Source organism: Mus pahari, chromosome 2 (assembly GCF_900095145.1).
Source record: "Mus pahari chromosome 2, PAHARI_EIJ_v1.1, whole genome shotgun sequence".
Lineage (NCBI taxonomy): Eukaryota > Metazoa > Chordata > Mammalia > Rodentia > Muridae > Mus > Mus pahari.
Genome location: NC_034591.1, coordinates 27,436,051 through 27,461,931, shown reverse-complemented (window position 1 = coordinate 27,461,931; position 25,881 = coordinate 27,436,051). Strand labels below are relative to the sequence as shown.

General features: G+C 40.8%; 1 protein-coding gene across 7 annotated transcripts in view; it reads right to left on the bottom strand.

The window, feature by feature from the left end:
- Dync1i1 (dynein cytoplasmic 1 intermediate chain 1) overlaps positions 1 to 25,881 on the bottom strand; it is a 302,449-nt gene that overhangs the window by 251,902 nt on the left and 24,666 nt on the right. For 2 of the 7 annotated variants that reach the window (XM_021191724.1, XM_029534597.1), the window contains exons 2-4: positions 19,910 to 20,026; positions 10,099 to 10,213; positions 7,214 to 7,355 (exon numbers count right to left, since the gene is read on the bottom strand). In XM_021191724.1, the coding sequence (XP_021047383.1) occupies positions 7,214 to 7,355; positions 10,099 to 10,213; positions 19,910 to 20,017 (365 nt within the window). In that variant the 5' untranslated portion in view covers positions 20,018 to 20,026. Of the gene's footprint in view, positions 1 to 7,213; positions 7,356 to 10,098; positions 10,214 to 19,909; positions 20,027 to 21,379; positions 21,489 to 25,881 lie in introns of those variants that run through there. The other 5 variants (XM_021191723.1, XM_021191726.1, XM_021191725.1 and 2 more) reach the window with 3 other exon arrangements.

Sequence of the window (25,881 nt, the reverse complement as noted above, 5' to 3'; positions counted from 1 at the left end):
GCATCAGGGTTTTTTGTTTTGGTTTGGTTTTTGTTTTGTTATGCTGTTGTTGTTTTTAAAATAGGACTAAATACTGTTGCTCCGAGCCCAGAAACTGGATTCCTATTTTATTTCTGAAAGACAGCTTTAGTGGCTATAGCAATGTCTAGGATGTTTTCCAAAGTAGCATCCACCCTCAGTTGATTTTCTCAGGATGCTTGTCCCTCCATGGACCACAGATGCCTTGTCTTTAGTTGTGCCTTCATCTGAACACCTACATCTCTCCTCCACCAATCTCCTCCAAATTTATGTGTGCTACTGACACGTACACAAATAAACATTTCCCAAGTATCTAATACATCACTACGGACAGTAAAAATGAATTCAAATCACCTCTCCCAATCATAATATTACAAATCTCTTAATGGTGATTTTTTTTTTTTTTTTTTTTTTTTTTTTTGGTTTTTTGAGACAGGGTTTCTCTGTATAGCCCTGGCTGTTCTGGAATTCACTTTGTAGACCAGGCTGGCCTCGAACTCAGAAATCTGCCTGCCTCTGCCTCCCAAGTGCTGGGATTAAAGGCATGCGCCACCACGCCCAGCTTTAATGGTGATTTATGAATAATGCTTTACGCCGTTATTGTTCATCTCTATAAATACACATATTTGAGAGCTATAAACTACAACAACATCTCCTTGGATGGCTTCATTAAATCTACTAGAAGGAGGCTCTCTCTCTAAGAAAGAATCCACTTTGTGTTTCTTGAAGATCTGGCAAAGTGTCTTACAGACCATGAAGTCTCAACTGGTCACTAACAGAAGTGATGAATGAATGAGTCAATGAAGGCTTATACCTGCCTTTCCCGGAGATGGGCGTGAAGTATTATGGTCAGCTCGGTGCAAGTGAATAGTTTTTATTTCCTCTTTTAAAAAATGAGTCAGAGTGTGTCTGCCTTACTTTTTAAATATCCACCAAAGCAATTTTGTAATTAATTCAGCACATACTTACCTTTTGTTTTTATCAGCATATATTTTCATTGTGACATTTTATATATATATATATATATATATATATATATATATATATATATATATGTGTGTGTGTGTGTGTGTACACACATATATGTAATGAATTTGCTTAGATTTATCTCCATTACCCTCTCTTATTCCCCTCCCACTCCTGATGATTTCCTTCCTCTTCATCACTAATCATCCCTTCTACCTTCATGTCTGTGTGTCTGTGTCTGTCTGTCTGTCTGTCTGTGTCTCTATGTGACCCAATATGGTAAATAACTCCATTGTGTATGTCCTGATGCCAGTATATGCTCTGAGAAGGTATTTCAGACCCATCTCCACACTGAAGAAGAAAACCCTATCATGAAAGTGTTGGCTATATTGCCAAGCTATGCAGAGGGTCAGAAGTCCTCATCTTCTGGGCCCTAAGCACTTTTAAGGAATCCCTGAAACTGGGACCCAGGTTTCTATGTACTTCCTGTTCTCAACAAGATGGAGAAACAGGTCCGGATCCAGTGTCCTCCTGTGTAACAGAATTGTTCTGAACTCTGTGGCCACATGTTGTCACTAACTCCAAACCAGACAAGGAAAATAATTTTGGCTAACACAGGTATAGTGCCTAATATAAATCTCCAGTCAGTGTTTTACTCAGATACATAATTTTTTAAATGCCCTATCTAAAAGCAAAACACTAAATAATTAGGGGCATTTAAAAATCCATCCTATCAATCTGTCACATTCATTAAAATGATGTCAGTTAAGGATGGTATTTAGATAAAGAATTAATGTTTTACTTCTCAGTCCCAATTATTTCCTTATTTGGGACTGGCAATAATGTAGATAAAGATTTTCTTATTTCTTAGAAATTATTTTTCCTAGAAACAAAATTGGAACATTGCAACACATGCTTCTATCCGATTCTCTTTGAAAGCCTCCTTTCTTTATTCTCCATGCCAGACTCTTCCCCCTTACACCCAAGCCCTCCTATATGGTAACACCGAGGCCACAGAAAAGCCTCTAGGGTACCCTTTGAGCTGGACTCAAAATGTAATGAAGAATTTCCAGCTTAGCACAAGGACATGTTCTCTCAGATCGTACACAGAACCTGCTGCCAAGCAAGTGGATTCTCTGGAAAGAGGAACAGCGTCCACTGCCAAAACAGATGCTGGGTTTGTGAGCAGTGCCATGTTGGGGCACTGCACATTCTGCCTGGAGACAGAGCCACAGGAGGTCAGCATTTTAATTTATCAATTAGTTGCTATATAAGGAGAAATGAAATCCTGTATCATCTTAGCTGCCAAAGAGAGTGACTTTTAAAACGACTTATGTTTTATTAGATTTAATTCTCTCTCTCTCTCTCTCTCTCTCTCTCTCTCTCTCTCTCTCTCTGTATCTATATGGGCGCATGTACATGTTAGTGCAGGTGCCCTCAGAGGTCAGAATAAGGCACTAGATCTCCTGCAACTGGAGTTAATGTAGTTGTGAGTGGTCAGTCCTGAGTGCTAGGGACGGAACTCAGCTCTCTCATGCTCCCAGTAAGACTGAATTTTAGTCAACTTCAAACCAGTGTCTTTAGTTTCTCTGACAGCGTCCTATGAAATTCTCCTCAAATAATGATAATGTGTGAATGCTTGAATAAACACAATTTGTTGTTATTATTCAATTTCTGGTGGTTTTTAGTTATTTTGTTACTGTTTCATCCCTCTGAAGTTTTTGATACTTTCCTTTTGACTTCTAGTTTTGCTATGACAGATGACAATGTTTTCATCAAAGTGGCTCAAAAGTCCCTAAGTCTTACGCAGCTCCAGAGAGTCCTGGAGTATCTGATTTTTGGATAATAATAAAAGTCCCAGAGACACTCTGTCAGGTGTTAAAGTGCTAGAAGTTTTTGAAACAACAGATTCTGATAAATGGGAGGACAGGTATCCATTCCAAATATTTTGGAGTATTTATATTGGAGGCAATTAAGGAAATTAGAAGATTATGCTGATATTAGAGTAAAGAGAAAAGTTGGAATAGAAAAATAAAGATAGTTGACTATAAAAATAACACATGCAGGTGCTATTGATTTTTTTTATAAAATTGTATATTAGATGTCATAGATATTATATGAAAGAATATACAGTATGTTCCTCATCGCTTGGATGAAGAGCTAAGCATGCTTATCAAATTTGAAAATGACATATACATTCTCGGTGAGAATAATTTAATAAACTCTCGTCCCACTTGAAAAATGTCTAAATATGAAAACAGCATATTGTTACAACAATAATATCTAAAATTCAGATACTATGTCATGCTGCTTCCAAGTTCTTTTCCAACACTCATTCGCTTCTTTTTCATCAGAGTCTTCTGAGGCATGTATACTAGTTCCTTGAGATAATGTAAGGTACAGACATAGCTTATGAAAACTCACGTAAATCAGCCTGGAACAAAACAAGAACTTCGACTGTTTGTCCTGTGTGAACTTGAAAAAAATGGCCAGTACTCACCATGCCTCAGTGATGAAACTGATACCAGAAACTGAGGCAACGGACCCATCAATTCAAAATCATCCCCCAAACGCTTACCTCATGAATTCAACTTCAAATTCATTGCTCATTTTCAAAGAACTATTATTTCTCAAGGAAGACACAAATTCAAATAAACAGAAGTCATTCTTCAAGGTCTGAGAAGTATCTTTTATTCAATTGCCATGCATAGAGGGCATTTTAAAGGGTTCAGATTAATATTCTTTATCATATCAAGCAAACTGCTTAGGCTTAAATGTATGAATAGGGGTCTGGAACCTTCAAACATCCTCTCTATGTGCTATAATTACCTATGCTTCTTTAATGTTTTTATGCATTGGCTACTCTTGCATTTTTACCAATAATTATCAATCAATTACATAAAACACATAGCATCCTCTGTGCACTGTGTGGTATTCTAGTTGTATAGATTAAGGCTTTTATAAAAAATATCATGGCCTAATCGGTCATCATTGGGAAGAGAGGCCCCTTGGTCTTGCAAACTTTATATGACCCAGCGCAGGGGAAGACCAGGGCCAAGTAGTGGAAGTGGGTGGGTAGGGGAGCAGGGGCAGGGGTGGGGTATAGGGAACTTTTGGGATAGAATTTGAAATGTAAATAAAGAAAACAATATTAATAAAAATATTTATGTTTGTAAGTAAAATTACCTTCTCAAATGCTTTATTAATATAACATATTTTTTAATTCTAAGAGCCTGTTATTTTTCCCAATACTTATTAATTTAGAAATAATTGATTATTCTAAAATCAATCAAGAGAAGGAAGAAAACATCCCAAATAGAAGTTGTGAATTAGACATGGGCTATAAAACCAAAAATCAAAAATTGTAAAACAAATTATAACACTTGAAGGTTTAAAATATTTAACCCATACCAGTATAATTGGGAATTTTTTGTATTTTTATTTCAAACATTTATTCCTCTCAAAATGAGTAAAACAAGATTTTGGTAAACTTTCTATTTATAATTCTGTATTTATTAAGGGACATGAAGTATGGCAATTTTCTTCTGGCTCTTAGAAGACATTTTTCCATTTGAGCTTTAAACCCTGGCAGAATAGCAGAATTTATGTGCACCTTGAGCTAAGAACAGATGTATTAACTGGATTCCTGAATCTTTTAAAAGATTATGTAGTCTATGCAAATAGGCAAACTTCTCTATGTGCAGGGGTGTCAGCACCTTCCCAGGTCATGTGCGGTTCTGTGAGGTGTTAAAGACGATAGCAACTTTTCAAAAATGTCACCTCTACGTGAGGGAAAAAAAAAAAAAAAACATTTAAAATGGAATTCTAAAATTGGAAGGATATTCTCCTATTCTGCAGCATGTGCCTACTTTACTAAAGCAAAAGCATATATCTGTCTGGAAATTTACATTCAAAACAAGGGCAAACATGTCCTAAGCTAGTCCTAATTCACTCTTCTTAGGTAGACCATACGCTGGGTTGATATTGTTGCTGTTTGTTGGTTTTTTTTTTTTTTGTTTGTTTGTTTGTTTTTGAGAATGATTCTTTCTTTCTTTTTTTTTCCCCCTGCCAATTTTCTTGAATTCTGTTGAAACAATGAATGTGAACTTTGGCAGGCATTTGCTCTCTGGCTCTTCGCTACCTACTTACTCTCTTCAGAACTTGGCTAATAATGAAGCGAAACTCTAGAGTTTGACTCTGAAGAAAAGGAACTGCTTCTCTCCTTTAGAGCAATTCACCAGGTTTAAACATGAAGCACACACCACACACACACACACACACACACACACACACACACACACACACACACACTTTAAGAAGGTAAAAGGAAAGAAGGGTCTTGTGAGGAGCAGTACTTGCTACTGTCCCTAGAGTGGTGACAGCACGGGTCAGCTTTTTAGCACAGGGCAGCACAGGTTAGCAAGTTTTCAAAGAGACTTCATCAGCTGTGAGGTCAATGATAGAATTCCATGCAGCCAACTGCAGCCCTCGAAGCTGAGCTAAGTGACACAGCCACATCTTTGTATAGAAACAGTCAAGTGTCTTAAGGAGAGGCCAGTGGAGCCCCAAGGAATGTGACCGCATTATGTCAGCTCTCAAATAAATGTTAAATCTTATCCAACTATGTTGTTATTACTGTCAGCCCTCAAAGACCTTCTGAAGCACTCAAAGCAACAGATGACAGCAGACATATGCTGTCCCAAATCACAAGGGCAATTTGCTAAAATAACCAGTTTTGCCCCCATACAAGTCCTCCATTCTTCTAAAACTAAGAGCAGTGCCCACTGCTTCCAGAGGCCTGCCAAAACAGGATGCTCTTGTCTGAGCACACCATTGGTCAGGTACTCCTGAGGGACTTCTGATCCTACTATTTCATTTCTGAAAGAAAAATACAAATGTATAACTCAGGGCAGGTCTGGATGGTTTTCAGAGTATTTCTTGTTTGGTGTGTGTGTGTGTGTGTGTGTGTGTGTGTGTGTGTGTGTGTGTGTGTGTTAGATGGCTTTGAATTTATGATTCTCCTGCTTCAGCCTTTTGAGTGTTTGGATTTAAGAATGTGCCTTCATTTTCCACTTAGCCACAGTTTTCCCAAACTAATTGCCTTGGTCTCTGTGGAAATAGTGTATAACGCAAGAAAAAAATGCATATGAAAATGAATTGTTTGGAAAAATAAAAGTGCAAAATTTTGCATATCTCTTTTAGTAAAGTGTATGGTAGTTAGATAGGTCCATGGGTAGGGAAAGGTTGAAAGGTACATTGTCAACCAAAGGCTAGCTTGTCTTGAGTGCAGTGTAGAGCTTTATTTGAAGATTGATTCAAATATTTTATAATCTTCCATATTAAGAATCATAATGAGGTCCAATGCTGCCAGCCATAGGTCACAGGCTCATGTCTTCTTTCACTGAAAGTAATTTCTAGCTTCCCCTGAAACCCTAAGAGATGTCCACAAATTGAGTCCATGTTGCTGTAGAGCTCAAACTCCTTAAAGTAGGAGGAAGACCAGCTGCTGTCTGAACAGTGCAGTGCTGACTGACTGGCTGCTACAAGTCTCCACTCCACATTCACACGGATCACCATCACAGTCGCACCTGTATATGGGAATCCCAGAGAACACAAGCAACGTAGAACCCAATCACAAGAGAGACATGGCTCTCTCATAGGGTCTTTCTTCTCTCCACCCCTCTCCTTTTCAGAGATCCCTTCAAGTGCTCCATTTAGAGCACGGCCACACCCTGCCTCAGAAGCTTCTGATCCCAGAGTGTAATAAAAAAATTGGTAGCTGACTTATCTCAGGAGTGGCAGTGAGCACCTGCTAAAATTCACAACAGAAACAAAGCTTTGACAAATGAGCTTGTCAATGTGTCAGTTCCTGTAAATAAACTAGAGAAGTAGAGAAATGAAGAGTAGGGTTAGAAACCAAGTCAAACTGAACAATGAAAAGCTGAGACTATGTTCATTGGAACTTTGGTCCTTCCCTGTATCTCTTAGGCCTAAGCTAATGGGGATGCGGATTAATGAAGATGCATGGTCTTTAGGAGCCAACTCAAAGAAGGATGCTATTGTTATTTCCAGTGATCACAAGAACCATTCTGTCACTAAATATTGCAGCTCAGCCTGAATTAAGCATGGGGGAGGATATAACGGGTGCATGCAGATCCAAAGGCATTTCAACAGTGTTGTCTTGCGACATTGACATACCACCATGGCCTTTTAGAAGGACAAGTCTTACCTTGTTAATGGCCCCAGATCGCCCGAGTCTTGGCTTCCAGCATCACTGGGAGTGCTCACTGATTTCGAAGAGGGAGACATAGGGGTTGGGACTAAATAATGAAAATAACAGGTATCCCATGTTAAAAAATGCAGCGGCTGCACTGGGGAAGAGCAGTGTCAGACAAATCAAAACAAACGGGCCCAAAGTAAAGTGGTTGTATGGCCAGGAGAGATAGAAATGGGATAAAGGAAAAAAAAAAAAAGGAAAGAAAAGGAAGAAAGTCAAGTGAATTTTTCATATTTTGGAAAATGAAAGTCTGAAATGAATTTAGACAGAATTAACTTAGGAAGTCCAAGGTCATGTCCACCTAACGAAGTAAAATGGAGAACCACAATAGCTATCCAGATAGTTCACCCTAATTTCTTCGGTAGGAACTATCTAGCTCATTCTAATTCTTCACTTTATTTTGTTAGTATAGACGTAACCTGTTTAAAAGATGAGGTGTCTATAAAACTTTAAGTGTTATGAAATTGAAAAAGCCTAAACAATGTTAGATGCTCAAGAGTGGTGAGAGATCTGTTGAGTGTCTAAATTGGAGAGAAATGTGCGGGTTCATGGTGGATGAACAACTCTGTGCTAAGACCATATGACAGAGGGGGGAGGGTAAATGTTGAGCCTGGTAATTTAAAAATCTCTTTCAAAACAAAGGAAAATGCCAGCCTGCTTTATTTTTACATTTAATGAACGGTTTCATCCCACCCTACATTCTACTTCACTTGGGACTGGTTTTCCTTTGTCCCTGGCAGCCCTTGTAGATGCTGACACAAGAACAGAAGTGAACTGCCGCCATGAGGGTGGGAGAAAGAAAGATGCTCAGCGATCCAGGTCAGCTGAACATCTGAGCAAGGATAATCAGGGGAAAACAAAGCAAAACAAAACAAAGAAAACAGGGATGTGTTTTCTTCCTGCAACCTCCATATCTAAGCCAAATGTCCATCAGCCACTTGCTGTACCCGAGAGGCATAATGGCTCCAGGCCAGGCAACTCAGGGGACTCATCACACATGCCAAGGAAGCCATGTGCAGAAAGAAGCTGTGTGAACATAGAGTGCCATTTGCTTTCAATCATGTGCAAGTCCCTTTTATTTATTTAATAGGGTATAAGGTTTAACAGGTTTTTATTCTCTCTCCCCTCAAATTCTGCACAACAAAGACAGAATTGCCAAGGAACTGGGCACTTCCTTGTGGCTTTTCAATTAATTATCTGATTACCCTTCGTGCTAGGGCAGAGGGAATGCTGGGGAGAGAGATGAAAAATGGGCCCTTTGGAAAGGATTCATGTGTAGTTGAGAAGGTAGTTGCAGTCTGGGGATACTCAAGTATTTTGTTTTTTAAAATTTAATCACCAGCTTTATTCAGGGTAAGGGATGATCGCATATACCTCTACTGGGTTTAACCAGTGTTGACATAGCAACTACAACATTTCAGACTATTTTGAAGCCAAAATATAATTGATCGATAGATGTCTAATTTACATCACATGTCAGCTAAGTACAAAGAGGTTTGCCAACTTCTCAAAGAAGATCCACCAGCCAAATCCTCTATAGATTACACCTTGCATAATAAGAAGTTAAATAAAATCTAATTTTATGAGGGCTTATTATAGTAATAGACACATTCTTTTTTACATTCTTTTTAGTAGGATTTTAGTTTTATGTTTATGCACTAAATCATATTTGCCAATACTTAATTTTAAGTTGGATATATTCTTTTTCTTATTTATATTGATTATTTCACATAGGTAATTAATTTCTTTTCTTTTCTTTTCTTTTCTTTTTTTTTTCTTTTTTTTTTCTTTTTTTTTTTTTTTCGAGACAGGGTTTCTCTGTATCGCCCTGGATGTCCCAGTACTCACTTTGTAGACCAAGCTGGCCTCAAACTCAGAAATCCGCCTGCCTCTGCCTCCCAAGTGCTGGGATTAAAGGCGTGTGCCACCACCGCCCGGCTTTATTTTCTTAATTAAAAGATCTATGAGAATAAAAGGAATTCTATTTTAATATGAAATCCAAGAATGGAATTTAAAAGATGAAACATTTTAAATGTCTCTGATACAGTATTTATTCCTATGCAGAATTTAAATGGTTTTATTTTTAATGTAATGGATATTATGTAGTTTTGCAGACACCTTTGTATTATTTTTAGATGTATGGAAGATAAATAAAGAAAAGAATAAGATAAGAACCCATGAAAGATGCACAAGATAGTGACAGAATAAGCTCATGCAAACTACCTTTAACAAATAAAATACAAGTTAATCTATACCCAGACCTCCATGACAAGAAACGTCACAGACCATCAGCTAGAAATGAATGAGTTGGAGGAGGAAATGCTGCAGTGGAAATGTCAACGAACAATGAAATCAAGGTATACACGAGCCAAATGAATTGAAACAAATTTCCCACTGAACACTCTTATTTTTGTCATCGAATAATTCTATGTATGTAGTGTTCATGGTATTTATAACCAGATTAGCATTGACTGAATAGGCAAAGAGAGGTTGGGATTCATCAACAGAAGCAAAGAGCAATTTGATGCTAAAAAAAAAAAATCCCAAGATGTCTTCTACATACTCGCTTAACAATATAAACAAGTCTGCTAGTGACACAAGGGAAAACTATGAGCATAGAATCAGCCAGTGTGACGTTAGCAACTGCTGATGACTGGAAGCATCATTCCCATCTCCTTCCAGCCCTCTCAGTTCTACAAAGTACATGCAACTGGAACAGTAAGCCCCAGATTATTTTTTAAGCATAGAAAACAACAATAAAGCTAACTCTTAAGCACAGTAATGCTGGACATAGTACTCTACACACGAGGAGTAGCAACGCAAGCTTGGGGAAGTACCTAGAGGGGGCTCCGGTGATATGCCGATGCTCTGAAGCAAAGCCTCCGTCTCCCTTCGTTTGCGATCCAGATCGGAGTCATCTTGAACCGGCTCTTTCTTCTGCTGCATATCTGCCTAAAAGATTTGATATCAGCAAGGAAAGTTAGTGACGTAACTAAGGGCAAGATTTTTCTTCATTGAAGTGGAAAACGCCTGGAGCAAAGACCAGGCAGAGCGCTCCATAGGTATAATTGTGTGTGGAGGATGAAAACCACGTTAACGGCTCAGTTAATGACTGACAGGGGCTCTCTTTTGGTTGAGGGCTTTCCCCGACCTCCATCACACGGTGTGTATGAAAGTTTTCCAGTCTGGGAAAACCCACGTAACGGCACTTGCACCTGAACCTGACTCCCCAAGTTTGAGTTCTAGAACCTGTATGGTGGAAAATGAAACTGTGTGCCACACAAAACACACGCACACAAAATAAATGAAATGCAATAAACCGAAATAAAATGAGAAACTTTTCAAATTTATAAAGAACCGTCAAGGCAAACTATTTCTGAACGGGGCTACTTTAAAAGTAAATCTTGTCTGTTTTGGCCTCTATGTTCCTGCAGGGACACTGGTCCTTGCTCAGCACCTCTTAGTAATACTCACATTACAGAAATAGAAATTTCTGGAATCTAGCTGAAAAAAAAAAAAACAACCTTTTAGTTTTAAAGAAAGAAAGAAAAGAAAAAAAACTAGATTCAGATTTCCACAGGAGCCATTAACACATTAACTCAGAATACTTAGTAGGAAACCATAGTGCAAATAAAACAGAACAAAATTCTGCTTAGGAGTTACTTTTATGAATTATCTAGAAGAGAACTTGAAGGAGACTCAAGTCAGATTTTATGCCTAATTGGTGGTTTGTTTGTTTGTTTGTTTGTTTTTTAAATAGGATTTTGACAAACTAAAATGGTAGCTGTAGAAATCAAAGGACTTCAGTATCTGTTCTCTCTCATCCCTCCCGCTGCTCCTTCCTCTATCTTGCCCTCCTCACTCCATGTAACCATTCATGTTTCATCATTGCCCCGTTATACCACTGCATCCTGTCTCCCTGCCTTTGAAACTAGCCCCTCTCGGTGGCCTCTAACTCACTTCTTGACCTCTGTGGGCATCCCAGTAGAACACACATATGCAAACACCCCAAGCGTACAACCACTGGTATTTTCTGGGTCTGAGTTACCTCATCGAGAATGATTGCCTCCAACTCCTTCTATTTACCTGATAATGCCACCATTTCTTTTTTCTTAACAGCTGAATTAGTTTTGATTATAAAATTGTAGCTAATTTTCGTTATCCACTCATCAGCTGACACACATCTTGGATGTTGTGAGTTCCTGGTTAGTGTGACTAGAGTGATTTAGTGGAATGTAGAGTCTTGGGACATGTTCAAAAGTGATACAGCTGCATCATGGGAGAGATCTATTTTGAGCTTTCTGAGGAAGCTTTCCACTGATCACACTCCTTTCTCCAAGGCCAATAGATCATTGAAGAAGAGGGGTGGAGAGTTTATAAAGATGTAATGAATGGCTACAATGAAACTGTTTTCAAGGTCCAACCGAGAGGTTCCAAGTATGAGTTCATAGTGCTTATGACAACATTCACAAGATGTGGGTAAGCTCTGGCAAAGAAAAGTACAATATCGGTTGGAAGAGGGCATGGCGTGTCACCTCTACCTGAGGAGCTGTCAGTAGCTGATAGCTGTCAGGAGATGAGGTGTCAGTTTTCTTTAAGAGTATGCTACTGGGACGTAGACCATGCTTCAACGGATGGCCACACGCCCCCCCCCCCAAAATATATTGGAAGCAAAAATGAGTTAATAAGTTTAAAAGAGAGTAGCATGGGTCTTGGAGGAGGGGCAAAGATGATAAAATTGCATTGTGTAGAATTTTTTAAATAATTAGCTAAAATATTTTTAAAAGGAACCCGAGGAAAGGTATTCTAAGCGGAATTGCAAACTAAGGACATTTGCCCAACTCTACAGCATGAGAATGCTACTATCTACTTCTCAAGCAACTTTAATGAGCACACACCAGTGAAGCTCTCTTGAAGCCCAGCAAACCAACTAGCCTATTATCAGACATCCTTTATTGTTCATTGGTATTGGGCGTCCTAGTGGGTGTATTCCCTCAATGAGTGTAATGAATTTCTATGTGCCCAAGACAGGATAATGCAGGGAGTTTTGGGATGATACGAAAACACATGCTCTTTTCCCATTACGATATTTAAACAACCGAAGCATATTTCAAAGGCAGGGCGCCCAACGAGCAAAGACAGAGCTGAGAAAAAAATAGACGATGAGAATGAGGATCTCCACCATGTTCACCTTTTACACAGTTAAGGATAGAGAGCGAGGGGAAGGGAGAGATGAAAGAAAATAGATGTGCTACAACCACTATTTAATACAGGTCAAGAAAAACCCGAAGGAAGTAAAATCTGCCTTAGTATTGCTACATGGAGTAGCATGGTATTTCAGAGATGAGCTTAGCCTCAGCTGAGCTCTCGGTTTTACTGAGGGCAACATAATTGACCTGTTCACCACAAGGTGTTCATCCATGGGTCAGTGCCTGAGCTATATAACACATAGTAAAAAATGTGTTTCATGAATGAATTAATATCTGACTTTGGCAGGCATTATTTTATGGTCATAGAATCGTAGGTGAATACATTTCTTAGATCAATTCCTTTCAACTACATTCCATTTAGGGACCTTTTCCTTCACAACACTACTGTGAAGAGGAGATATTTAGAAGTCTAGAAATTCAGAGCTCACGAAAGCCATTTCCGTCCACAAGAACGTAATGATGGAAGACAGTATCCATGGAAATGAGGAAGACAGTATCCATGGAAATGAGGAAGACAGTATCCATGGAAATGACAGGCGCTAGTGAAGACTTCACAGGATAAATGAAAATGATCTCCCCAATCTTTCCCTTTTAAATGAACTTGGGAATAGCAGACCAAACCTTCTCTCATAGGCATTCTGTGTGGAAAGGTACAGCTAGGACTTGGGGTTTGAGAGGCATTCTAATTTTAAATGGTGTGCCCTCAAGAAATATAATAGAGGCCAAATTGTGTGTCAACATGGCCAACACACATCATACCAAAACAGTATTCCCAAATGTTCACTTCCTCTGTACTGAGTGTGTTCCACTCATTGCCTGCTTTGTCTTCCTTTACAAGATTAACTTTTTACATGGATTCATTTAGGTGTGGGACGGCAGAGTGGGTGGGCAGGTGCCAAGGCATGGAGGCAGCAGTCAGAGGACAACTTGCAAGAGTCGGATATCTCCTTCCACCAAGTGGGATCTGAGGCTCAAACTCAGGTCAACATGCTCGGTGGCAGGCGCCCACACCTGCTGAGCCATCTCACAAGCCCACACTTGTATTATTTATTTGTTAGTGTGTATGTCTTTCTGTTTGTCTCTGTCAGTTTCTGTGTGTGTGTGTGTGTGTGTGTGTGTGTGTGAGAGAGAGAGAGAGAGAGAGAGAGAGAGAGAGAGAGAGAGAGAGAGAGAGATTGGGGGTGTGCCTGCATATCACACAGTTTGAGTGTAGAGGTCAGAATGCAACTTTTAGAAGTCAGTTCTCTCCTTTTACCTTGTTGAGGCAGGGTCTCTCTTACAGTGTCTTGCTGCTGGGTACTCTAGGCTACCACCGATTGGTTTCTGGGTGGCTTCCAGAGATTGTCCTCAGGTGGCCTGGTTTGAGAGTCAAGTGCTTTTTCTGCCTGGTCATCCCACTAGTTCTATATTTTTACTTTTTTAATTCTCTAAGAAACAAATCAACAAACTGGAATATATTGACAGTAACTGCTCATCTAGGCCTTCAAAAGCTTAGGAAAGCTATCAATGCCCAAAGCTGGCCAGAAGAACTGTGCCGCTTGATAACCAGAGCTTATCAGAGCCAAGCCAGTTATCACTCAGCACAGTAAACAAAACCAAGTATAAATCTCTTCCAAGAGACCGAGGTTAGTGGCCTAGTGCTAAACCTTACGATTCTCTCCAGTATGAACTACAGATTCCCGCCGTGATTTAATGACTCATCGTGGACTGAGTTAGCATCACTAGTAATTAAAAACCCAAAGGCTGCCTTTCCCAGCAAACGATATTTTTGCTTGCGAGGCATAATCACAGCTGAGGTCCAGAGAGGATAACCAAAGAAAGAAGATTTGCCAGCTGAGCGTTGTCCATCCTTTTTCAAAGACAGGTTCACATTCATTAGGGAGCAGGTGAAGACAGGGGAGAAAGTCTTAGTCTGTCCCTGTTTCTAGCAATTCAGTCTAAGACCAAGGTCAGAGTGAAAAACTTCAGGGTGGCCTCCATTAAATTCACCTCACTGCACTGAAGCCCAGTTTTCATGAAATTGGGCCTGTCTCTTAAATGCTGGCCACTATATTTATTTTTAAATCAGATTTCAGCCATAATACTGCAGCCAAGAAAGCAACTGGCGTCCAAGGGAGCGGAAAGTGAGTTTTCCCTGTGCAATTTTCTCCACTGTTGGGGATAATCAACCCAGGTGGCCCTAATTCCCTCTTCTCTCCATCATCGTAGACAGGAAGCCACCCAGGTTTGCACCAAAAGGGCACTTTGTTCCTTTTTTAATTCTGAATCTATTTGTTTCATTTTAAAAATGGGCCTAAATAAAGTTTATAAAATGTCAAACTTAAATTCTTAAGCCAATTTCTAACTCCTTTCAAACAACACAAAAATCAGAACATCTTAGCTCAGGCATCAGGAATGGTGGCAGTCAGTTTAAGTACTGCATAACCTTGAGGTCAGAGATCCATGGGAATCTGCAGGTCGGAACTCTTCATGGTATTATAATGCTTCGACCAGCGTCTTCAGTACTTGCCTCAAAGAGCTTTTATGTCTATTTTTGTTGTGCATATACTATGTTGAAAAAACATGTGTGGAAAGACACAAAATAAAAATAAAAATAAATAAAAATTAAAAAAAATAAAAAACAGTATAGACTCCTACCCCTGTCGATTCCTGTATTTAGGTGGGTCAAAGATAGCTTGCCATAATGAGGAACATCAGAGATGAGAAGAGAAAGATGCGTGGGTGTGCACAATTAATGAGCAGGTGAAGGACGATATGAGAATAGAGCAAACTTGCCATGCAGAGTATGGGCCACAGAGGAATGTGTACACACAGATTGAGCATCCCCAAGCTGAAATGCAAAATATTCCAATATCTCAAAGGCTCTGAATGTCAACATGATTCGGGAATGCAGAATGCCATACCACGAAACTTTGTTTTTGAAGAAGATTATTTTAAACATTATATACAACATCTCTAACCTATGTGTATAAAGTGTTTATGAAGCAAATGAATTTCATGTATAAAATGTGTTAGGTCTCCCAACACATTTCCAACTTGTGCATGTGTAGACATTTCCAGATCTGAAAAACAAAATCCAAAGCAGGAAATATTTTTTGCTTCAAGAATATCACCTATAGCCGGGCCTGGTGGCGCAGGCCTTTAATCCCAGCACTTGGGAGGCAGAGGCAGGTGGATTTCTGAGTTTGAGGCCAGCCTGGTCTATAAAATGGAATAGGATTTGAGATATAAATTAAGAAAAGAAAAATAAAAATAAAAAAAAAAAAAAAAAAAAAAAAAAAAAAAAAAAATATCACCTATATATTTAAATTGTAGCTTACTTTGGTTGGAATGTGGTTTTAGAGAGGAAAGAAGGGGGGAAGAAAAAAATTTTGTTATACTTCTCCATACCATGATGATCCTTGAAACCTGTAGGAACAGAATGATGCCAAGGGTCTGAGTTCGAATGAAGTGACTGGCCACAGGCTTTCTGTGAAGCTGGAGACAACAGAGAGCCAGTTTCTTGTATGTGGGACTTATTTCTTCATTAGAAAAAGATCAAAATAAATTAGTTAGTGTAAATAAATACTGTAACCTCTGGGCTGGAGGGATGGCTGAGCAGCTAAAAGAACTGAGTTTTCAGAGGAATTAAATTTGGTACACACACACACACACACACACACATTTTAAAAATAATCAAATCATTAAAGATACCATAACCTCATGAGGATTCTTGGACTCTAAGATCCCATCCTGATCAAGAATCTGTATGCATCTATTTTATGGGCCCGTTCACCCCCTCATCTCTGACCTCAGAAGCACAGTAAACACCGTTTCTCACTGTGGTGGTTATTCTTGATTGGCATCTTCACGGAACTTATAATCACCTAAGAGACACACAGGCATGTCAGTGAGGGTGTGTCCAGAGAGAAAAACCTGTGCCCAATGTGAGGAGCACTACCCCATGATGGGGTGGTGTTCCAAGCTGAATAAAAAGGAGAACACAAATAGGGTACCACCATGCTCATCGCTCTCTACCTAACTGTGGACATAGTGTGACAAGATGTCTCATGCGCTTGTCACCAAAACTAAAGCAGCATTTGCTACCATGTCTTTTTCACCTGAAAAGGCTTTATCCCTTTTTTAAATGTCTATATTTTATTTTACTTATTTTTTATTAATCATTTTATTTGTTTACTTTTCAAATAATATCCCCCTTCCCAGTTACCCCTCCACAAACCCTCATTCCATCCCCCTCTGTCTCCTCCCCTTCACCTCTATGAGGGTGTTCCTCCACCCACTCCCACTTCACTGCTCTAGCATCAAGCCTCCACAGGACCAAGGGCCTCTCTTCCCATTAATGTCAGGTAAAGCCATCCTCTGCTACATATGCAGCTGGAGCCATGGGTACCTCCATGTATACTCTTTGGTTGGTGGTTCAGTCCCTGGGAGCTCTGGGTGGTTCAGTTAGTTGATATTGTTCTCCCTATAGGGTTGTAATCCCCTTCAGTTCCTTCAGTCCTTCCTCTAACTCTTCCATTGGGGTTCCCAGGCTCACTCTGATGGTTGGCTGTGAGTATCCGAGTCTGTATTGGTCAGGTGCTGGTAGAAGCTCTCAGGGAACAGCCAAGCGCTTCTTGGCCTCAGCAAGAGTGTTTGGGTTTGGTGTCTGCAGAAGGGATGGATCCCTAGGTGGCACAGTCTCTGCCTTTATCACTTAAACCGAACTAAACAATCCCTTCTTCCTTAAGTGGCCTTTGTCTGGTACTTGGTCACAACAATGAGTGAGAAGGGTTATTAGGATTCACTGACTCATTTCTCTCTGTTAGCTTTTGGAATCGATACAGAACTCTGTCAAGGAGACAAGTTCCCAGAGGCCTACACTAAAAGTTATTCTGTAAAGGGCAGAACCAAGTTTCTGAGTTGCATACAATGCAAAAGCTCCTGTACATAAGCAGGCTGAATACCATCTGTCTGATGACACTGGCTGCTCAAAACAAATGGAGCCAGCCTGTCTACAAAGGATATTTAAAGAGGGACTGGTGGGATGGCTGCCCAGGGATAGTGGTTTTAATGAGATGTCACCCGTAGAGTGAGGCTTGACTTCCTCCTGAGTTGATGACACTGTCTGGGGAGGCGTAAGGGTATGGTCTTACTGACGGAAGTGTGTCTCTGAGGTTTCAAAATCCTCCACCAACCCAAGTTCATGCTCTCTGTTTCCTGGTTGAGCTAGGAGCCTGAGAGCTGTCACTTCTCCTATTGCTCTGTTCCCTCCCCGCCTGTCATGAAGGTGACGGTTTCTTATCTCTCTGGAAGTGTAAGTCCCAAATAAACCCTTCTGTAAGTAGCCTGATTATCTTCAAGTTCAATCATTGGGACCCACGTGGTGGAAGGAGTGAAGGAGTCAAGGAACTTCACACATTTACTGTAGCACACACACACGTCCCAACCTAGTCACTCGCCAAATAGACAAATAGTTGGAATTTTTAAAAAAACCGATGCTTAAACGATACAAAAGAAAGAGCTTCCTGAGGGATGAGCGATTGTGCAGAGAGGATATTTAAAGCCAAGGCATGCTTCAAATACAATATGGCCAGGGAAACCCAGAATTGAGTCCTGATTTGCACCTTCTGAATGGTAGAGAAGATGAGAGCGAAGGACTCTGAATTGCCCTTGAGACTTTGAACTACCCTGCCAGGTAAGGAATGAAGGGAGTAAGAGCTTCTGTAGCTAGGATTCTAGAGGCATACGGAGGCCAGAAGCGCTGCCTGCCTCCTAGGCTCTGGGAGCAATAATAATAACAATAATAAATAAATAAATAAATAAATAAATAAATAAATAAATAGAACAATAAATAAATAAATGAAAGCTAGCCTTGAACTGCTGTTGGCTCACGATTCTCCCAAAACGTATTAAAAAAAAAAAAAAAAAGATGGACCAGACAGCCTAATTTGGAACTAGATTTCTTATATCACACCATCCTTCATAGTAATTCCATGAAATTCAATTTGGATGTTAGAATGTCAGTTTAAAAGGAAACCCATTATTAGCAAGGAATAGCAGGTGCTTTGAAGATACAGTAACTGTTGACGTTTGAGAGAAGGGAAACATAATTACCTAATGCTTTTTGGGGGCTTCCTATACAAATGAATAGCCGTCCATGTCAGTTCTCACCTCTATTTCACCCACAACCTGCATACATAACAGCAAAGATCTTGCAGGGAAAAACCATTATGCAGAATATCAAGGACAAGCACGCTATCACATCAATCACAGCGTAAGGCACGGAAAGGTGGGAGAAGCCAGAAGGCTAAACTGTAACTGCAATTATGTCTTTCTTTGTTGGAAAATAAGAAACACTGTAAATCTGCTATTTTACTCTCTTAAACTTGTAGAATGAAGTAGCATCTACTTAGATCACGAGGCACCAATGTGCACTTTTTTTTTTTTTCTGAAAAAAAAAAAATTCCTGTGTGGGGAGAAGCTCCAGTTTCTCTTACTGTAGGGATAGCACACTGTACAAAGATTTCTTTCTAGAAAACTATTGGCAAATATCTTTGCCCTCTGGTTTTTGTTCATCAAATGCATCGTTTCTAAACTGTCACAGCAAATTGGAGAATACAAGAATAAATAAATCACTTCTTGGATTGAGATGGGAGACGACGACATATGACAGACAGGCTTTGAATTTGAGGTCAAGAGTTTACCTGAGTTTACCCGGAGAAAAGCTGTCCTGTCCTGCCTCTGGGTCCTTGCTGTTTGGTGACATGAAGAAGGGCCACAGCGGAAGGTCTCTAAAACCCCCTAATGCCGTAGCAGCTGACACTATTCTACGCTACCCACCCACCTTACTATCATAACCCACTTACCCAGCCCAAGGATTCATATTGAACAGGGAAAATGTGCAGTGTGTAGGAATAAACTGAAATCCACCAGCACTGTTCTCTATTTTGTCTTCTAAAATAACTGTACTGGTAGTGTCTTACAAAATAAGTGCATAGAAATTAGTTCACAGGAAGATTTTTTTTGCTCCCTTAAAACTAACACAAGTATAAACACTTGCTAGGTTCCAGGCAGCGGGAGAGAAGGGCCTTCTAACCTTAGAAGTTCCATAAAGTAAATTAATCATTTTACCCAAAGTAAGGCTAAAAGAACAAATCCCAGAATGGTTAAAGAACGGCTACCAGAAGAGGGATCACAAACCACTTCCAGAATTCTACTCAAATCTGGAGTGAACATGGGCTTGGGACTGTTGAGTCACACAGTATCCAGTGCTTAGGTAATGCCTGACAGCACTTACCCAGTAGAAATGTCCTTCTTCTTCAGAGTGCGCAGATACCCTCACACATTTTATTCAAATGTCATGAGAATTCTCAAAGGGGATCCTGTCCGTCCGTGTAACCTGTTCGTTGGGTCCCAGGGATCCTTTGAGCCCACAGCAACCCAATTCCAGCCTCACCTCTTTCTTTTTCCTCTCCTCTTCCTTCCGTTTCTTCTCCTCTCTTATCTGCGCTAAGCGCTGCTTTTTGCGCTCCAGCTCAGCCTTTAGGTCGCTTTTGTCAGACATGTTTGCTTCCTTGGAGAAAAGGAGAGAAAGAAAGTAAGAGACGACCTAAGTAATCCTATTTGTATTATCATTACAAAAATCACTCAAAAGGAAATGCAGCGCGCAAACGTGACTTGGGGGCAATAATAGGTTGTATTAGTTAGCCTGTGTTGAAGAAGCAGCAACAAGAACTTAGTTTGGCTATAGCATAGTGGGATTCTTTTCCTATTATGTACCCATAAAGTGACTAAAGAAATTTGGTGGTGTCATCTGGCTTGAAAAAGAATATCAACTGACTTTCAGGGAAGCAAGGAGTTTTCTGTCCAAGTTTCTTCACAGATAAACAAAAGAGAAGGTTGAAAAAAAAAAAAAGAAGTCTCATGACGGCTTTGAGTTTAGATGCTAATGGAGCAATTCATCTCCACGCCGCACAAATCAAATAGGCTGTCAGGAACCCTAGCGTGTGCCCCCCGCTCTGATTTCTATGGACTGGATAAACAGTCCTCCACACAGCTTAGGGAAATTCCATTTTGCCTACCATTACATGCCTCTCAGGAGACAGCTGCCGAAGACCCAACATGCAAATCTTTTTCTTTCTCTAAACTCCTCCCAATCTGTCACACTTAATTTCATCTCCCAAATAACACTATTTCTATAAACGTTCATTTGCATACTGAGTGCAATATTCTTATTTTGGTACTGACCTTACTCAGTAAAGGGCAGTGATGTACACAAGAAATAGGAGCCGAACCTGTGTTGAATTCTGAGGAAAATTCATCCAAATGAGGTATAATTGTATTTATCACTTAAAAAAAAAACACTTATTTTATGCGTATGATTGCTTTGCCTGCATGAGTGTATGTGTACCACATGCATTCATTGAGTCTGCAGAGAGGTTAAAAGAGGGTATCGAATTCTCTGGATCTAGAATTTCAGGTGGTTGTAAGCCATGTGGGTACTGGGACTCGAATCTGGGTCCTTTGTGAGAGCAGCAAATATCCTCACTGCTAAGCTATCTCTCCAGCCCCAAGGCTTAACAAGTTAATGACACCATGGCAGTGTTTATAATGAGGCCAAAGCATTTTCCAATACAAGAAATTTGGAGAACACTGTTATCAGTTACTAGTGATCATACACTCTTCCATTCCGGAAACAAGGAAGGAGGAAGCCTACACTGAAATGTAGGCTGTCAAGCCACTGCATGGTGGAAACTAAATTCAAACTTTCACATACTGTGATGCACAACACACATCCAAGCCCTGAAGCTTAACCTCAAAGAAGCACCCATCAAAATAGATGAATACATAGCAAAGATCTGGGAAAATCGACCACAGTGGAGTCAGCAGACCATGAACTGGATACCCTACAGTATCAGGAACTCACAAATGAAGGGAAGATCAGAATGTCGAAAGATGGAGATGCGGAAAGATGAGAAGCCAGGTGGGTGTGTCCAGGAGAAGTGAGGAATCCAGACAAAGAATATAAACTTCAGCTGAAGTGTGTATGTGCGCAGAGGTGAAGCCTGAGAGTATCAGGGAAAGAAAAAAAAAAAGACTTCTATTTGATAGAAGTGGGAGATGGACAATCACAGCAGCTTTCTGAAAGGGAAGGGAACAAAGTAAAATTGGAAGTTGTTCAACCCTATACTTGTCCCTGCCTGTATAACAATAGGAGCAGACACTAGAAATTAGGCAAGCTGCTGGGAGACTGTGCCAGCATCACTCAGATTCTCCTGCACCTGCACTGGGAAGGAAGTGGAATTCAGGTCAGCCATTGAGATTGTGTCTTGCATAGCCAGAGGATGGAGTCCTTCAAGGGGTTATTGAGGGATAGGAAAGGAAAAGAAATATTCTACAACCATTTATCTTTTGAGAAAACAAAGAAGACGGCTCAGATAATGGAGGGAGAAAACCAAAAGGGAAATGACAGACAGAAAAGTTTAATCTGTGCGCATCAAGGAGCAACCTTTGAGCACACCGGGGGACATTTGGGTGTCAATGGACAGAAATCATAGTCACTCAGCTGATACATCAAAATATCCAAAGGGAGCCCAGGGGCTGAAGCTCTGGAATAAAGCTTGAAGCCCTTCAGCTGCAGAGGACTTAAAAGCTGAGCCCCAAATCCATAGGCATGTAAATAGCCTGAGGAGTTGTGTGGAGAGGAAGTACCTGCTCACGGAGCCTGTTCACAGGAGCTCTCCCTGGTGTGGTGGACCACAGCTCTAAACCACAGATTACACGCTTTGATCTTTACTTTTCTTTCTTTGTTTGAAAAGTGGCAGAATGAACAAAAAAGTCTATATTGAAAATACTGGTGGCTAACACCATTCAGCCCCGAGATGTGAGATGTCTGGCAGGAGGAAAAATGATGGTGTTACTTACAAAAGCTGCCTGAGAAGCTGTCATGCTCTTAGCGAGTGGAGACTAAGCCATTGGAATCGATGCAGCTGACATTTTTTTTCAGTGGTCAAAGTATAATCCTTAAATATGAAAGTCACTGTTTGAGCAGTAGCCATGCTGTCCTCAGTTGAAAGCAGACAGGGGAAATTTGTGGAACATTCAGTTCTCCCCTTTCCCTATCTCTCCCCAACTATTTCCTATGTGCTCCCCGGGCAAAATCGCCTGGCCCAGCTTTAGCTACATATTCCGGTCATCTGGAACAAATCACATTCCAAAAACAACCTGTATTGGTTGTGACATTTTAAAATTAATTTTCTTCTTTAACAATTCCTTGTATATGTACAATGCACAAACATACACATATACATACATATGTATACATATGTAATACATTCTAATTACTCTCATCTGCCATCTTCCCTTTCTCTCCCACCCTATGTCAGCAAGTCTCCCTCCTCCTGACAAATCTCTTACCTCCAAGCCGTTTTGCTTTGTTTTATGACCCACTGACTTTAAACGGGGTCATCTGTGTGACCAAGAGTTTGTCATTATCCACTGGTATCTGATGGGCTCACCCATACACACACAGCTGAAGACATTGACTGTCCCTCCTTTAGAATCCATCAGTAACCAACAGTTCAATGTGGAGGGATAGGACACCCCATGAGCTCATTCTAAAGACAGGTTCAGTCATATGCAGGCCACCATGGCTGCAAAGCTCAACCACAAGAAGAATTAGCTTGTCTTCTGAGCAAGGGTACAAGGATAAGGAAGCAGGCAGGTAGACAGTTATGTCTGACGGCGCTAATTACCAATGATGGTATTCTAAGCCATAGAACTAAGACTGTTAAGACAACCCAAAAAGCACTGAAGAGACTAAAAAAGAAGGTGAATTAAGGAGAAAAGTGCAAAAGCTCATCTTTTTAAGTGTAGCAGAGCCACACTGTGGAAGGACGCAACTCTAGAAGGTCTGACTGTGTATCGATTTTTTTGGATCCATTCCAAGTTAGACACTTAGCATCAACCCCCAGGGGAATAAGAAACCTCAATAGAGTGCCCGTAAAGGGTTTGGAAAATGAATGGACTTTCACGCATAGTGCGGTGCCTTCCTTACACAGCGACTTAAACACAGCGAAAGCACTAACCTCCACAGGATTTCCGAGGGGCCTTGCCGGTCCCACCCTCGGTATCTCCTTGCACTGCAGAGCATCTGGGGGTAGGCTGGGACACAAAACTTGAGGTAAGTGAGTTAAAGAGTCCCCTGGCAATTCTGACACTCGGTCCAGAAAACAGGACTCGGAGTCACCCATGCTAACTAATTAATGTTCACTTCACACACTTAAAAAGCTTGTCTTTCCCACTTATGGATGGCAATCCGTCAGGAAGACAGATCATACACATCTCAGAGGACGGGCTTTTCCCTGTCTAATCATAGCATATCCTCTCACCCATTATCCAATTCCCAGCTTGCCTCTGCTGGGCTTAGGGCCAAGTGCAGCTGAATTACACTTAATTCCATCCATCCGAGGATCGGTCGATGCATGCCACCACCATTCCTGCTCTGCTCGCCATAGCAGAGTTCCATTCTCTCACCTCATTTCACCCCGGGGGCTCTCGTGCTGTGCTCCCTTCCCTGGTGTCCATGGCCAAACATGCCCTTCCCATGATTCCTCAGCCTCCCACATCTCATCGCGCATCCCCAAACCTTCCAGTTTCAATATAATGGAGCACAAGCCCACCTCACCTTTTTCTGTTTCTTCCTCTACCTAGTGACACTGACTCCAAAACAGATAGTTTAAAGTTCAAATTATCTACTCCATACAGTGTAGATTCCAAACCAACCACCACCCAGTCTGATTCCAACTGTCTCTGATGTCTGTTTTATTTCCTGGTCCATTCTTAAGCTCCTGCCTCATGTTAGCTATCATGGTAGTTATACACATACACATACAATACACATACAATACACATACACATGCACATATATAAGCTCAGTTTCACTCACTGGTGTTACAAACCCAGGTTTGGTCACTTTGGCTTCTGTTTGTTTATGGTTAAAGGCAAACAGCCATACTTTTGACCTCAACTAATGCACCAGCGTAAGCAAAGATCCCATCGCAGTGTCCAGCAGATATTAAACACTCACAGGAGTTTGTTTCTTTTCTGCCAACACTCCTTCACCTCCGCCCCCTGTCCTGAATAGTTTATGTCAACTTGACACAAGCTAAAGTCATTTGAGTGGAGGGGCCCTCAATTAAGAAAATGTCTCCACAAGATCAGGCAGTGGGCAAACTTGCAGGGGAAATTTTTTAAATTGTTATTGATGGGGGAAGAGTCCAGCCCCTATGGTGGGTGGTACCATCCCTGGGTCCTGTAAGAAAGCAGACTGAGCAAATCATGAGGAGCAAGCCAGTAAGCAGCACCCCTCCATGGCCTCTGCATCAGCTTCTGCCTCCAGGTTCCTGCCCCGAATTCCTCTGAGGATGAACAGCTCCGTCGGGTAGTGTAAGTCAAGTAGACCCTCTACTCCCAGTTACTTTGGTGGTGGTGTTTGATCACAGCCCCCGTCCCTCAAGCTAAGACATCCGCTTCTCTTTATTTCTATTGTTATCAATTATTAGGAGTATTGATTTTCATGTGAATCCTAGCTCACATCCCCAGTTCCACTCTACTTCATCATTCAGAAATTCCAACAATCTCTGCCCGAAGAATCTGTGTACACCTTACAGGCACAGCACACTACTGATTTAATATCAGAATCCCACGAGCCAGGAACTTGAAAGTCTAAGCCAGTAAGGAAGTGGAGGGCAGAACAGAAAGATCTCCACCTACAAGAGTTTACAAATGAAGGAGAAGCAAAAGAGTTGGTGAGAGGCGTGACACCAAGAAAACTCTATTTTAAAAGTGAAATGCATGAAATGCAGTGACTTAATTCCTCTGTGAGCATAGGACTCATGTGATCATCCGGGCAGACATCCTACTACATATGTTACCATCCATTTGCCCCCAGGGAGTGTGAGTTTCAACAGAAGACAGAATAGGAGAAGAGGGAAAGAGGAAATGAGAAAGTTAAAGAAAAAGAGAAAGCCCAAGGAAAGCATAGCCAAGGTCATGACTCCCTGAGCTCCCTGCCATCACCTGCACTGTTCTGATACCCATCCATACCCACAAGGAAATGCAAACCTTCAGCGTGCAGGAATATGACCCAACACCTTTACGTTCCCATGTCCTTATGGTTCATTCCCACTTAGAACCGAGAGTCTGCAGGAGAAGCCACGGGATTAACTCAGTTTACACAGCTGCCCAGTAACAGCCCCTCCCAAGGCTGCGCTTCTGAACAATACAGGATTTCTATTTCCTTTGGCTGTCTAGGTTGGCAGCAGCTGGAGATTCCATTTCCAACGCTGGCATACGAGAATGTATTTTTAAGCTTAAGGTTGGAATTCTATAAGGCTTAAGCCATGCTTAGCTGTTGCCAGATGCACT